The 15906-nt window shown below is 35.0% G+C and overlaps 1 protein-coding gene across 5 annotated transcripts in view; it reads right to left on the minus strand.

The window, feature by feature from the left end:
* Positions 1–15906, minus strand: part of ANTXR2 (ANTXR cell adhesion molecule 2) — a 162671-nt gene that overhangs the window by 25266 nt on the left and 121499 nt on the right. Inside the window, exons 17-18 of one of the 5 annotated variants that reach the window (XM_067035903.1) lie at positions 10413–10457; positions 7957–8014 (exon numbers count right to left, since the gene is read on the minus strand). The exons of 2 other annotated variants lie outside the window; for them this stretch is intronic. In XM_067035903.1, the coding sequence (XP_066892004.1) occupies positions 8006–8014; positions 10413–10457 (54 nt within the window). In that variant the 3' untranslated portion in view covers positions 7957–8005. The remainder of the gene's footprint in view (positions 1–7956; positions 8015–10412; positions 10458–15906) is intronic. 2 more of the 5 variants (XM_067035906.1, XM_067035904.1) reach the window with 2 other exon arrangements.

The raw sequence follows: 15906 nt of genomic DNA on the forward strand, positions 1-15906 counted from the left end.
ATTATTTGGTAAATTAACTAAGGCCTTCAATATTCATACTTGGGTAAAATTTAAATATGAGCAAAACATTAATAAAATTAACTGTGTTTAGTAATCACACCTATGCCTACCCTAGAGTTAAGTTTGTTTCATGAAAAATGCCACCAAGAAGAGAAGAAGGTCTTCAGTCTAGAGGGAGCAGGAAGATTAGTGAAGGAGGCATTCCAGGAGGGTTGCAACAGCAGTACAGAAAGAATTTCCTCGTATAATTATTTAATGGCTCACAACAATTCTTAATAAAAGAGTGATGTATTTTCCTTGGCAAAAGATATTCCTTCCTAGTTCTTCATTATAAACCTATTCATTTTCTCCTCAAAAATACCCAGCTTGGAATAAAAGTAATCATTGCTGCATTAGTTATAATGCTACCCTTCCCACTATGAAAAATCAATAAATATCCAAACACAGGGATTCCTACATTGACCACAGTAAAATGCTTAGTAAAATGTTATGTGAATATTAGCATATAAACTATGTAACAATATAAAAAACAATAATGATACAATTTTAAAGCAGGACAGAAATTAGTATTTATATAGTGTGAGTTCATCTATATTTAAAAAACAGGTTCAGAAAAACTTTGAGGTAATATTGGGTTGGCCAAAACGTTCATCTAGGTTTCTTCCATACTATCTTACGAAAACCCAGATAAACTTTTTGGCCAATGCAACACTTTCTTCAATAGCTTTGGTTTGTGTGATACATATAAGGAGATACTTTTTTCTTTTCTGTCCTGAAACGTTTACAATTTTTGTTTAATAAGTATGTTTGTTTTAGAGTAAAGAGTTAAAAGAAAACTTTACCACCTTAGTTATTTACATATTTTATCCCACCTTATTCCACACACACACACACACACACACACACACACATCCATCCACAAATTAAAGTTAACTTTTTCTAAATTGTAATCTTACCATTGAATCAAATTACCTAAAGATACTAAATAGCTGTTAATATTGAGTTTTCTCTCAGATATGAACTGTGGCACATGAAAAGTGTGTTATGAAAAAACAGTAAAACAGAATTTCTGTGACAAACAGTATCAGTAAATGACTGCCAATGCTTTTGAATAAGATGAAAGGAGCATGTAGTCTCTTTCCATCTTTGAAAACCAGATCTACCATTTGAGTCATTTGACTTGGAGCAATGTATCTTTTCCACTTTATTTTCCTCATTTATAAATTGTGGACAACATCACAGCTTCATGGAGTCAGTGGGAGGGCTATGAGCATGCCCATGAAGTTCAATGCCTCACACATGATGAACACTAATAAGTGCCATGTGTTCCTACCAGTGTTTCTGTCTAACAGAGATGAACTGGCAAATAGACTGGTATATAGGATTGTTTTAAATAAAACTTCAGAGCAGATATTGGACCCCCCCCCCCCAAAAAAGTCTCCATTAGTCAAGTTCCAAACCAATGAAATATCTATCTATTCAGTGGTTCTTTCATGAAGGAGACATAGTTATCGGAGTGAGATCTTCGGAGTGAGATCTTGTGTGCTTTCAGAGGATTGATTCCAGACATTCTATTTAGAAAACAACGAAATAGTGCTGGCCATTGCTAAGAATGACAGGTTTGTAACATGCTCCTAAAATTAAAATGCATGCCCTCCACCAATGTGGAGAGATTAAAAACTGTTTGTTCCTTTTTTTAAAAAAAAAAAAAAAGAAAAGGCACTACATTGGTCAATCAAAACAAGCACCCTTTCCTCAAGACTCAGCTTGGCAGCGCAAAGTGGGCTGGATTTCAGGGACTGCCCCCATTAGTCCCTCAGTTTCCACGTTTATGCAGAACATAATTTACTCAACTAGAAACAGCAGTCCTGAAATTATACATAACCTGTGGTGGCACATCATGGACCACAAATGTAAAAATGAAGTAGTGACAAGGAGTTGGGGGCATATTGTCTAGGGAGAAATACTGAACATGAAAAGAGAAGCTCAAAGGCCAGCTAGACTGGAAAAAAGGGAACCTAAAACTGGGGTAAATGCCAGAAGGAGCAGCAACTTGGGTGAAGGCTGGGTCAAATACGAATATGAGGAAGCAAAGCAGAAACCAAAGAGCAAGACAGCACATTGACACGTATGCTTAGGTGCCTAAGGTATGTGACATCAAGTGGGAAGAAAGTCTTATTTCTCCTGGCTGCAGAATGTAATGTAATGTGAAGAAAGTTTAAGATGTTTACAATTCAATCAAAGGACAGGAATCTAAGGTGACTTAGAATGAGAATGCTGTGCCCAACTGTGTGTACATTGGCTACTTGTTTTTGGAAGGAACATTTACTATTTCACGTTCACTGCATTAATATGTAGTGCATTTCTATTGCTGTCTAGCTGTTGTAGAGCCATGTTGAAGAGAGACATTTGAGTTAATGTACTCTCAGGAGATGACTTAGCTTCCAGTAGGATCTATCTTCTTAAACGATAAATTCCTGTTCAGAGAAAAAGCATCAAGAACTCTGATCCCATTCTAAAGTTGTAAGAAAATGGGATTTATCAGGATTTGACATATGTACAACCTGATTACAGGTCACATATTCTAATATTAAGATGTTATTCACAGTCCAAAATGTAGGGAGTGACCACATCATTGCCAGTATCACTATGATGCTTCTCTTTAAAGGAGTTCAGTTGTTTCTTTCTTTCTTTGGCTGCATCCTGCTACATGCGGGATCTTACTTCCCCAACCAAGGATTGAACCCGTGCCCCCTGCATTGGGAGCATGGAGTCTTAACCACTGGACCGCCAGGGAAGTCCCAGGAGTTCAGTTGTTTCAATCATAGCTCTTAAACACGTACTACAAGTGACCTAGTTATTTAGTCGTAGGTGCATTCTTTTTCACTGGATTTTTTTTTTTTTTTTTCGGGTACGCTGGCCTCTCACTGTTGTGGCCTCTCCCATTGCAGAGCACAGGCTCAGCGGCCATGGCTCACGGGCCCAGCCGCTCGGCGGCACATGGGATCTTCCCGGACCGGGGCATGAACCTGTGTCCCCTGCATCGGCAGGCGGATTCTCAACCACTGCGCCACCAGGGAAGACCTTTCACTGGATTTTTAATCAATCTCTATTCAGATACATTTTTAAATGACACAATGTTATTCAACTGCTATTTTCAGATCTTCTGTCATCAAACCTTGGCTATTCTCTTTCAAAACTCTTACCATTCTCCTTCTTAAATCAGCACTATAATTGGAAGCATTGCATTCAACCCTCCCTATCCACAATTCCATATCTGGGGGTTCTGCATTGGCAAATTCAACCTACCTCAGATTGAAAATACTCGAAAAAAATTCCAGAAAGTTCCAAAAAGCAAAACTTGAATTTGCCATGCACTGTCAACTATTTACATAGCATTTACATTGTATTAGGCATAATAAGGAATCTAAAGATGATTTAAAATATGCAGAAAGATGTGTGTAGGCTATATGCAAATACTACTACCATTTTACGTAAGGGACTTGAGCATCTGCAGATTTTGGTATCTGCAGGCAGGGTGCGGGTGTGTTCTGGAACCAGTCCTCTGTGGATAACAGATACCAAGGGATAAATGTACTTTGAAATCCTGCTTAGAGGATTCCCACACAAGTTTTCCCGTTAATCACACATCTAAAACCTAAATGAACAGCCAAAATGTTCTCACATTTTTCTAATTCTATCAAAGTTTCTTTTCCTTTGAAGATAATTTATTTCCTCATAAAAGTTCAGGCATAATTGCTGATGGAAGGAAATAGTGAAATATTTCAACAGTATTCAAGTTGGTCTCAGGGAATGGAGAATGATGCAAAAGAAATAAAAATCTCTTATTAAACCTAAAAGATATTGAAGGAGAAAAAAACTAACACATGAAACAATCAGAAAGTAATTAATTTAAAAATTATTGCACAATATTTAAAATAATTCACTTTAAGCTCTGGTTATTTATTACACTCTGGATTATAATGACTTTTGCACTTATAATCATTCCTACCTAAGAACTATTTTTATATTTTCTATTTTTCTATTTCTTACACAATTCTAGACACAAAGTTAGCAAGTAATGAATAATTTCACTTTGTATTCATTCAATCACTTGGAGGCATTTCTCATTTTAATCTTCATTAGAAAGAAGGAAAAGTGTATTAGTGATCATTCTTTTTGCTTTATTCTTAAGAAATTAATAAATGAATGAGCCCTAATTTTATACACCTTAAAAACACCCATACATTTAATTAATCTTTTAATTCAGTTATAAAGAATGGGAATCACTCACTATAGCCTCAACAGTAGCATTAAGAAAACAAAGTGCCCATTGCAGTTTCTTAATGAGGCAATTACCAGTAATAGGAAAACCTCAAAAGATTCAGATTTGGCTCAAAAATTCCTTGAAAACCAATCTCATATAACCATCTAAAATAGCACAAAATAAGGCAGAAGAAGAAACTCTCTGGCAGATTGTTTGCAATATCCATAAAAGTTGAGGCTAGGGCAGCCAGTTTCTGATTATATGCCTTTGGTTGTATCTTTATTGAAATTCTCACTATAGGACATTTGCAGAAAATTGTCTACCTGCAAGTGACTTTTCTGCCACTCATTTGGGCCACTTTTTTCCAACTCTAATTTGCAACTCATATCTACCCCGATCGAGATACTGCCTGGATTGTGCCATTCTCAAACAACAGATTTCTGTTTCGTTCTCTAAACCACAAATAAAGAAATCGGGGCTTCCCTGGTGGTGCAGTGGTTGAGAATCCGCCTGCCGATGCAGGAGACACGGGTTCGTGCCTCGGTCCGGGAAGATCCCACATGCCGCGGAGCAACTAAGCCCGTGAGCCATGGCTGCTGGGCCTGTGCGTCCGGAGCCTGTGCTCCACAACGGGAGAGGCCACAACAGTGAGAGGCCCGCATACCGCAAAAAAAAAAAAAAAAGAAATCATCAAAGGCTGTCACTGACAAAGTACAACTTGAGCAATTAAGTATTTATGGAGCCAAATATTTGTCCTGAACATCCACCATGCTACCTAGCACTGTGCTGGTGTCTTTAAGGCACCCTAATATGTTTGAATACTTCATTGCTTTTCAGTGAAAACAAGAAATGATATTTTGACACCTGGTTACTATTTTATTCTAGTTTTTACTAATAAATGACTACTTTATCCATTCCTCTTTTTAAGGAATTTGCTGTTTCAACTCTTTGCAAAGCTTTCATGAGGTTGGTTATAAACATTACTACTGCCCATTTAGACAGAGACGGCCAGAAGGAAAGAACACTGAACGAAATGGCAAGTTCTCTTGCTAAGTCTGAAGGCAGAGTGTCAGTCACTTCTGAGTTTGAATCAAGTTAATTAAAACCTGCTAGAGGCTGGGAAAGCCTAACATCATGGGTAGTGCCGTTCGTACAAATTACAGAATATTTTACTCCGGAGGATATCTTTGTGAGCTTCAGAACAGTAACGTAAAAGCAGGAAAGAGAAGAGAGCTCTACAATTCAAGCCCATTAAGTGTATTCAAAATGCTTCTGCAGTTTCATGCCAAGCTCTCTATACGCAATTCAGTCCCTATAGAAAAATTTGAATAATGCAGAAAAAGAAGTACATTACCTTAAGTATTGCTACTTTGTTATCCATGGCAGTTAATATACTGTATTATATATAGGAATAATTACTACTGTTATACTCATTAAAACCACTAAATCACATGATCATTTTAAACTGCTGCAGTAGGAAAAAAAGTTCAGATTTTTACAGTATTGTATTCTGGTACCACTCCAAAAAAAAATGATGTACTGTACTACTTAGGAGAAAAAAACGTGAACATGAGTTCTTGTACTTAAGTGTATATTTCTAATTTGTGTGACACATTACAGGTATTTCTTTCAGACTTCAGAATTTTCAGAAAGCCCTACGCTATGTCTGTCACAATATAAAAGCTAGCCATTGGCCTAAGCTGTAGCCTGCACGGTTGTTACACATATATTTGTGAGTTTAGTACAACATGTTTTGTGTTGGCAATTTTAATTTCAATAGTCTATTAATCTTTTAAATACATTAAGCATGTCCACCCCTGCTGCCAGAGCCTCCTGCCCCTTGGATTCTCTTTCCTTCTTAGCCTAGTGTTTTCTCCCTAGGGCTTGAGGTTGCAGTAGTGATTCCTTCCAATAGGAAGGTAAATAAGTTCAGTTAGAATTACAGAGTTGTTTTGTAATTGCCTAGTAACACCACTATTTTCTATTCTTAAACTTTGTAAAATCAAGCGTAAGTGTTTTTCAAACAGATCATTCTTGTTTTTTCAAACATTACCCGAATTGTTTAACTCATGAATCTGGGCTTAGTTTCAAGTGGCTTTGGTGGAGACAGACTCGTCCACACTAGGGCTACTTCAGTGATGAGTGTGACGTTCCCCCAGCCCTCCGCCACATTTCTCCTACAGAGAATCACCCACGGAAGGTAAAGATGAGAAGGCAAATAGGTGGAGATTGAGAAGACAACCTAGTACGTTAAGTAATATGTACAAAAGTCCAATATGGAAATTCCTTTTTTAGGAATATACCCCAAAGTTTCTTTATATAGCAGTAGTTAACCTCAATATGGAATAATCATATTCCTCAAAATTCCCATTATAATTTCAGCTTCCAGATTTTTAAATCAATCATCATCCATCTTACATCATTTCTTTGGAATTAATGCACTGATTTCCCATGTACTGTTATTAATGGCTCAAATATCTGTTAACATTTATCGAGCATTTACTCATGTATTAACTCATACAATCTTCACAAAAATGAAGCAGGGTATTTATATGATATAAAATAATGCCACAGAGGCAATTTTATGTTTTGTCTTAATAAACCTATCCTCCACCGATTTGAGATCCTCAATACAAGTTGAAACCAACATATTCAGTTTTCATTAGATACATTTGCATTATGGCCGTTCAGATGGGCTTTGTGGCATTCACTTGGCACTTCTCCAGAAGGTTTAGCCATCATACTTCTGATAGAAGGAGAATGGGTGAAGGAGCCCCATGCAGTCAAAAAAGATCTGAATTACACAAACTAGAGCTTAATTTAAATTTATTCTCTTCTAGAGCAGAATATATAAAGTGGTAAAATGTAGAGTGAGGATGAAACTGAGAAGCAGAGACTGCTAACTTTGGAAATATAATAAGTATACAATAGCAAATATTTATTTAAAACTTTCTGGGTTTCAGTTACTGGGCTATGTGCTTTACTATCGCGTTTAATTTTCAGTTACACTGTGTGGTAAGTGGTATTATAAAATAATTTTCTTTTTTAATATTATAAAAAGGAAAATGAGTTTTAGAGAGCGTAAGAATGTGCTCAAGGGCACAGAGTAAACAGTACAATCAGGAATGGAACCCAGGTTTCATAAGTCAGTTAGGTCATGTGACCCTGTGAACAGACGAAGCTGAATATTTGTGTGCAAAATGTTTATTGAGGAGTGCTTTCAGAAAAAAAACCCTATTTCTGTGACGAGAGTAGGATTGGGAAAAGTAAGAATTTTTTGTGTTTTGCAGTTTCAACAGAGGCCTCAACCAGCTCCATGGGGATTTCTGGAGCTTCAAGTTGTCAAGCCCACATTCAGTCAGTCATTGAATGTGGGCTGCCCTATTCTGTTCCCATGGAAACTTCAGAGGAAACACAGCTTTCCTACAGTTCTCCCAAACTGTCCAAAATTTTAAAAAGAATGACAATAGGTAGTAAGCACAAAACCCTCCCTGATTTTGTTTTTTAATTAATTGAAGGCATTTACTTTTTTAGGATGATTAATGTTACCGGAAGATCTATACCAGATAGTTTATGTCCTATCAACTAAAGTCCTAATCCTAACACCTTAGGATTTTGACATCATATACAATAAAAAGGGCACAATGCTTTATCTCTTTTCTCAGTAAAGTGAAAATTTATATACTCACATAGATAATATTCCAAATTGCCATGAGCTTCTTCTATATGTTAAGATGCCTACTTCTTCTGCCAGAAACAAATGGGAACCAACTATAACAACTGAATTGTAATCCTATTATATAAGTTATAGGCATGCACAATACAGTGATTCAGAATTTTTAAAGATTATACTCCCTTTACAGTTATTATAAACTGTTGGCTATATTCCCCATGTTGTACAATATATCCCTGCACCTTATTTATTTTATACATAGTAGTTTGTACCTCTTAATCCCCTACCCCTATATTGCCCCTTCCATCTCCCCACTGTAACCACTAGTTTGTTCTTTATATCTGTGAGTCTGCTTCTTTTTTGTTATATTTGCTAATTTGCTGTATTTTTTAGATTCCACAAATAAGTGATATCATACAGGATTTGTCTTTCTCTGTCTGACTTATTTCACTTAGTATAATACCCCTCCTAGTCCCTCCATGTTGCTGCAAAGGGCAAAATTTCATTCTTTTTTATGGCTGTGTAGTATTGCATTGTATATATATACCACATCTTTATTCATTCATCTGTTGATGGACACTTAGGTTGCTTCCACACCTTGGCAATTGTAAACAATGCTTTTATGAACACAGGGGTGCATGTATTTTTTTTGAATTAGTTTTTGGGTTTTTTTAAGATATATACCCAGGAGTGGAATTGCTGAGTCACATGGTAGTTCCATTTTCAGTTTTTTGAGAAACGTCCATACTGTTCTTCACAGTGGCTGCACTAATTTACATCCCACCAACAGTGTACAAGGGTTCCCTTTTCTTTACATTCTCACCAACATTTGTTATTTGTGTACTTTTTGATGGGACAGCCATTCTGACAGGTGTGAAGTGATATCTCATTGCGGTTTTGATTTGCATTTCCCTGATGATTAGCAATGTTGAGTATCTTTTCATGTGCCTGTTGGCCATCTGCATTTCCTCTTTGGAAAGATGTCTATTCAGTTCTTCTGCCCATTTTTAAATTGGAATGTCTGGTTTTTTTTGGATGTTGAGTTGTATGAGTTGTTTATATATGTTGGATATTAACCCCTTATTTGTCATATCATTTGCAAATATTTTCTCCCATTCAGTAGGCTTTTTCATTTTGTCGATGGTTCCCTTTGCTATGCAAAAACTTTTAAATTTAATTAGGCCCATTTGTTTATTTTTGCTTTTATTTACTTTGCTTTAGGAGACAGATCCAAAAAAATATTGCTATGGTTTATGTCAAAGAGTGTTCTATGTTTTCCTCTAGGAGTTCTATAGTTTCTGGTCTTACATTTAGGTCTTTAATCCATTTTGAGTTTATTTTTTTGCACATGGCATTAGAGAATCTTCTAATTTCCTTCTTTTACATGTGGCTGTCCACATTTGTCTTATTTTAAACTAGCATATGTAAATAGGGAAGAGAGTGCTCATAAGCAAAATATGAAACTGGAAGAAGAAATAATAACTATGTTGCTCTGCATTGCTACCTCTTCTCATAACCAAATCTGCTCTTGCATATTGGTTCAATTAGGTAAATCTGATTATGTGGGTAGCAAGGTCCTATTTACAACAGGGATTTGTTTGGCATGACCATCATTCATGTTTTAAGTGCTACAGGGACTAAATAGCAAGACAGCTCAAAATACAAACAACAACATAAAAATGTTTATTATTTTGCTCCAGGAGAACATTTTCTAACCTACAGCTTCCAATCACCTTTTACTGTGGGCGATGTCAAAAACACTTATTGCACAAGCAGAGATCTGTGTTTCCTTTGCCACAGACAATAAATCTTTAGTGTTTTCTCCTGATACGCATCACTCCACGTGCTCTCAAGAGGCACTGTATGTCTCTTGCTCTCTCCCTCACCTAACAAGGTCACTTTTGAGTGATGATACAACTTATTGCAAATATGTATAGGCATGTACAATAATTACTATCTACTGTTAAGTCTCTTGTCAGTCAACATTACAATACTCTAAAAAAGTTTGCTTTCCAAACTTAATATAATGCATACATCAACTTAATATCACAAATATATATGTGAATAAGCCCCTCTAAAAACAGATTTCTGTCCTGTCCTCTCTATTCATTATTGCTATAAAGTTATACTTTATCCAGAAGGTACATATTTGATAAATTAATTTTAGCTTCAGAGAAATCTCCTCTTCATTGAGAGATAATCTGGGAACTAAAGAAAATAAATTGCTAGTTGATGGCATTCACCTCTAGCTTACAAAACCAAAGCTTTTTCTCAGTTAATGAGAAAAATAGTGGCAAAAATATGTATAGTGGAATTTTATTAATCCTCATTAGCCTTTCTCAACAGGGGTTCTATGAGTGTCTTAAGACCTTTGGAGGCATCCATTGTATATGATAAGGTAACTTCTCACCCAAGCTTTATGCTAGTTGTGTAGCATCCTTGGGAGAATGAGAAAATAATTCCTTATATTACCTTCTCTGTTCTCTGGTTCAGATAAAAAGCCTCAGTTGAAAAATCCTGTTTAAAAAAAAGATTCAGAGAGGTTATACAATTTGCTTGGGGCCAATCAGTTGGTAAATTCAAAAGCTGATAAGTGAACCTGGTCTTTTGACAATAAAGCTGGAGTAAATTACAAAATGAATACAAGACATGTGTTATTCCAAATTTCAGGCATGATATTTTGTTTTCTTGAAGTGTCAAATTAAGATACACAAAAAAATTCAGAAGCACATTTTAGATTAACTCTCCTAAGTAAGATAAACCAAAACAGATGCCTATGAGTTTTAAGCAAAACAAAGATAATACAAGTTTTAAAAAGAAAGTCCCAGTCTTCAATCTCTGCAACAAAGGAATTTCTAAACGCATTCAAATAAATATGTAATAATATTATGATGACTTAAAATCATGATGGAGGTCCTTTCCATTTCAGTAATTTAGTGAATCCCCTGTGTCTCCCTTATACTAAATGCAAAAACGAAAGGAAGGAGAGAGGGAGGGAGGGAGGAATGAAGAGAGGAAATTGTCCTTGGAAGTAACTCAGATCTTTAAATTTAAAAAGTTTTTAATAAAGGCATTATAATACCTTCTGTATGTGATTTATACCCTTTGGATTTGGTCATCATCCTTTCTTTGAGTCAGCACTACTATCCTTTACTCTGATTTCTATTCTATCTCTCTGGTAATTTTAGCAGGACGAATAGAGACTCTAAATCTGCTGGCCATGCTTTATGTTCAGAAGATATTATCCCTTAATAAATGTCTGGCTAGTATTTAAAAAACTAAGGAGATGAATCATTTCCATATGAGTGACAGAATGAAAATGCTTCAATTTAGGTATAAAATATTTTTGAATATCATGAGAAAAAAGGAAAGACAGAGGACACAGGTATTCAGAAACAGGATGAGAACACAGGAGCTAAGAAGGGTTTGGTATATTATCACATGACACTTACATGTCTGAGATGAATAAGAGCTGCCTGTGAAATAGAGGATGACAGGTAGTAATTATTCTAATGCAATACATTGTACACTAAACAAGGATAGCTGGGATAAAGTGTCAAATGCAGGTCATTAATGATGACAAGGGCTGGATTCAGCTGCAGCAGCTGTCACTGTCCCAGGTGGGTGACCATACTGCCATAATCCCTATCTCTAAGGAGGTCCTTCCTTGGAAAGCACAAGCCAATACTGCAGGTTAAAATATATAAATAATATACACACAAAAACATGCACATAAACTCTCAATGCCCCAAGAATTTACTTCTCGGTAGATTATATCTTTACAAGTCACTAACTCCAGTGTAATGTAAATGAAAACTTTGGTATCATCAAACTGAGTTTAAACTTTACTGCTTGCCAGCTGTTTAACCTTTTTTAACATCCTATGTGCATAATGGAGAATTTACGAGGAGGACTATAGTGAAAAATGAATGCAACATAGCTGACACGTTGAAGGTATGGGATAAATTTTAGTAATTTCCTAAGCCACTGAACAAGTTGGTCAAATCTAAATGCTTTCTGTTAGTGAATGTGTATCATTCCTACAAAGATTTGCTGAAAATACATCAATTTACAATTAGTATAATTTATGAATTATGGTCTGATATTTTAAAAATAAGGCACATAACTGATGACTATATTCAAAATTTTAGGATTAGGGAAGGACTAGGACAGCTATCATATCACTGCTGTCCTCTTTGAATATGCATGATTCCAACTAAGTCTATAAAACTACTAGAAAACTTCTACTCTTAAAAAAATTCCCACTCAATATTCATTATTTTATTCAGTACCTGTTCACATTCTTCTAAACTAAACAGTCATCCTAAGACTCTGTTGGATCATCAGTCTTAGAAACAGTTGTAGAAAATAGCCAAAAATTCCTGTATCATATCTTTACTTATACTCTTTTCCTAGTCTATTTAAGACTTAAGTAGTTACTATTTGAACCATTCCTTTCAAAACGTCCAATCATCCTTTAACACTTTATTTCCAGATACAATGGTTCACAAGAACCCACAGACCCTCATCTCTCAGTTATTCCCTTGTCGATTTATGAAAATCCTACTACCTTAGGAGAAAAAAAAAAAAACTACATCTCCAGTAGCTACAGATCTACATCTCTTGAAAGAATTAAGCTGATGAAAATAGCTGGAGCAAGTTAATAGCTTCAGAATTTTACAAACCAAAGTTAATATATCTTCTTCTCCCTTTTTCCCTCATTCTCTCTGCTGACCAACCCTCCATTGTAGATTATTCCAACAGTACTTCAGTTTCTGTATATTTCATATCATCAAAAATGGCAGAGAATTGGAAAATAAGAATATATGCCAATGAGAGGTTGGGATGCTAATTCTAATTTTAAAATTAGATGTTAATTTTGATCCACAAGAAAAAATACCCAGTACTAAAGTATGAGAAAACTCATCCTCAGTATCTTAAACACAGTTTCAATTATCTAAGGAGCCTCTCCAGTCTTCATGTCCAGGTGTGATTATTTTTTCCCCAAAACCCCAATATTTCTTACTTTCTACTGAGCATTTCCAACTTTTTCTTCAAGCTCAATTCCAGGGCACCATCCCCAGGTGCTCCCTCTTTTCCTTATTCTCCCTGCCACACATCTAGCTCCCCTTAGTAATCAAGTCCTGTTAGAGGCCCTTTTTCAACTATTTCCCATTCCAATGGAAACCCATTGTTCCTTGCCCTGGTTGGTGCCCTCACTCAGTGGTTCCTGCATTAGTTCAGCCTTCTGTTCTTTCCTTCAATCTATCCATGTATACTGCCTGTCATGAAGCTAATACTCTTAAAAAAAATGTTTTCTTGAGGGCCTAATGCAGAACTAGAAAACAAAATTCAATAAAATGATTTGTCTGGTGGGGCAAAAGCCTAAAAGCTTGAGAAACAGTACAATGAAATATTTGCTGGATATTGATTGCTAAGTGTGAGTCTAATATACTAGACCCCTCAGAAATGGATATGAGGTAGATTTATTCCCCATTATTTTCCCATTTGTAGCTTGGAAGTGATTAAAACAAATAGTTGAGCCACTGTCCTGGAACAAATGTGAACTTTTCTGCCTTCTCTAACTATACAAATCCTTCAAGGTTAATTCAAATCCTTCTTCCTCTGTAAACTGTCATCTTACTTCCTTGTCTGAAGTGCTCTTCCCTGATAATTCAAATAGCAATTAATGTCTAGACTGTTCATTTGGATAATTAGGCAACACTTTTGCTACATCTCTTGTTACTGCCTTGAGTTGATATTTTCTATATATGTATTCTTGGTCCTTTGAATAGATTAAACATTTATTGAAGACTAAGTACTAAATATTTTGGGGTCTCAAAGACTGCTTAAAAATACAGGGTTCTCAAGAAAAAAATATTAATTATATTTTTATGCCTCACATCATAATTCTACCTCATTTTTTCAAACTACCATTTGTTTGAAGTAGAATTATAATTGTAGATATATATATGTACATATGCAATTATATATATATACTTTTTATACCATTCTTTGCTGTATTCATATATAGTATAGATTATCTGTAATACCTTTGTGTATGCATTACTAAGAATTAACATAAAGCAAAAATATTCATTCTTCAAATATGGTATTTATCAAAAGCAGCACTACCATAGATTTCAAGACCTTACAATGGTAGAGAATTGGATTAGAAATTAGAATCCATCCAGATTGTACAATGGTTTTACTTTTTCTTTTTAACTGAAATTTGCTTGCTCTGCTTTGAATTATAATGTGTGAAACTTTACTTTATCCTCTGCCCCAAAGAGATCATAAATTTCTAGAAGGTTAGGGACTATCTAGTCATCATTAAATTTTTAAAAATGTTTCTCTTAATTCAGATAAAAAGAGACTATTGACAAGATTATACTTCATTTTCCTTTCAGTCTAATTTTACTAAAAAACATTTCAACCAAAAATTCAGAAAAGACAAATGTCAGAAATGTGTTTAAATGCATATTTTCCAACACACCAAAAAGAAAAATTCTAGCATTAATAATTTTTAACTTCAAAGAGATATTCACCTGAAATCTTACAGGCCATATATTACAATTTCATTAATGCCATTCATTATTCCAGTGTTTTCCCCATTTCTTATTCCTAAAAAGATTTCAAAAACAAATCAGTAAATATTTGTAAAGAATTAGAAGAACTGTTTACTAAAAATATAGTAACTTAAGCTTTGAAACATAGTTTATATGGATATTATTCTTATGCCTTCAGTTACATAAATTTGTCTTATCATTACTATTAATTTTGATATTAGTATTTTTATATGAGAGGGAGTACACAGAATGAGACCTTGGAAATAAGGGAAACATTATTTCTTGCAATTTGGTAAAAAGGTATTTTCTCAGCAAAATAACAGCAGCAACAGTAATGATGACAATGTCAGCATGTCATGACAATGAAAGTCTTTCAAGATGCCTGATCAAAGCAGCTTTATGATCAGGAAACCCTGGCTTCTCCATGTGAAGTGGAAGGAACGTAAGGATCACTTACACTGTGGGCCATCAACGTACAGAAGTTCAACCTTCAGTTCCCTCTACTTACACGCTAGTGATTTGTCTTAAAAGTAATGGCTGGAAGCCTGTTTGCTTCAATTTTCACTAATGTACCTGAGAAGACACTTTAAAAGTGGGTTTTTAGGGTGGGTTTTTTTAGGATGATTTGGAGCACGCTATTTGCAGCTAGATCAAGGGATAAATTTGACAAGTGGAATCAGTTACTCCATAGATCAAAACGAGAGCTCGAGCAAGAGAGAATGATCGAGGAAATAAACAGTAAATTCAATATAAATTTCATTGAAGTCTCAAATGATGATGAAATAGTCTGAAAACTAGATTTTAAGAGGAATTCTAAACAATAAATTATATGACTGTGCCAACAGTATCCTAATCTAAAAATTATGACCTTTCTATAGTGAATATGAGTTTTGATATGAAGCATATTTGGAAAACATAACTTGGAATTGTGTCATAATCTTAGCCTCTGGATGGAACTTTTCTTTTTAGTTTGATTTTATAGATTAGAAATAAAAATCAAATTTTTAAAGTTTTATATTAAGAATAACCTGTCAATATAGTTTCTACCACTAATTATATTTTATTCCTTTTTTAAAAGAAACTATATGTTTTATAATTGTTCCTAAGGCTTGGCCCCTGCATAATGTCTGCAGGTGCCCCCAAATAAATCTACAGAAAATTTTCTGACCCCAATATTTACAAAAACGTGAGTAAAATACTTAACATTTATGTTCTGGATATTTTGTATCTAAATAGTCACTAGTGATTCCTATGTTATTTAAATAGTTGACTATTAATTCCCATTTCTATGTTTGACTTTGCAATTTAATTTCATTGTTATAATTTTCTCAGTTCAGTGCATGGGTCTATAAACTACAACTAAAGCACAATTCTGAACTGTGGTGCATTTTCTGTAT

Source organism: Kogia breviceps, chromosome 6 (genome assembly GCF_026419965.1).
Source record: "Kogia breviceps isolate mKogBre1 chromosome 6, mKogBre1 haplotype 1, whole genome shotgun sequence".
Lineage (NCBI taxonomy): Eukaryota > Metazoa > Chordata > Mammalia > Artiodactyla > Physeteridae > Kogia > Kogia breviceps.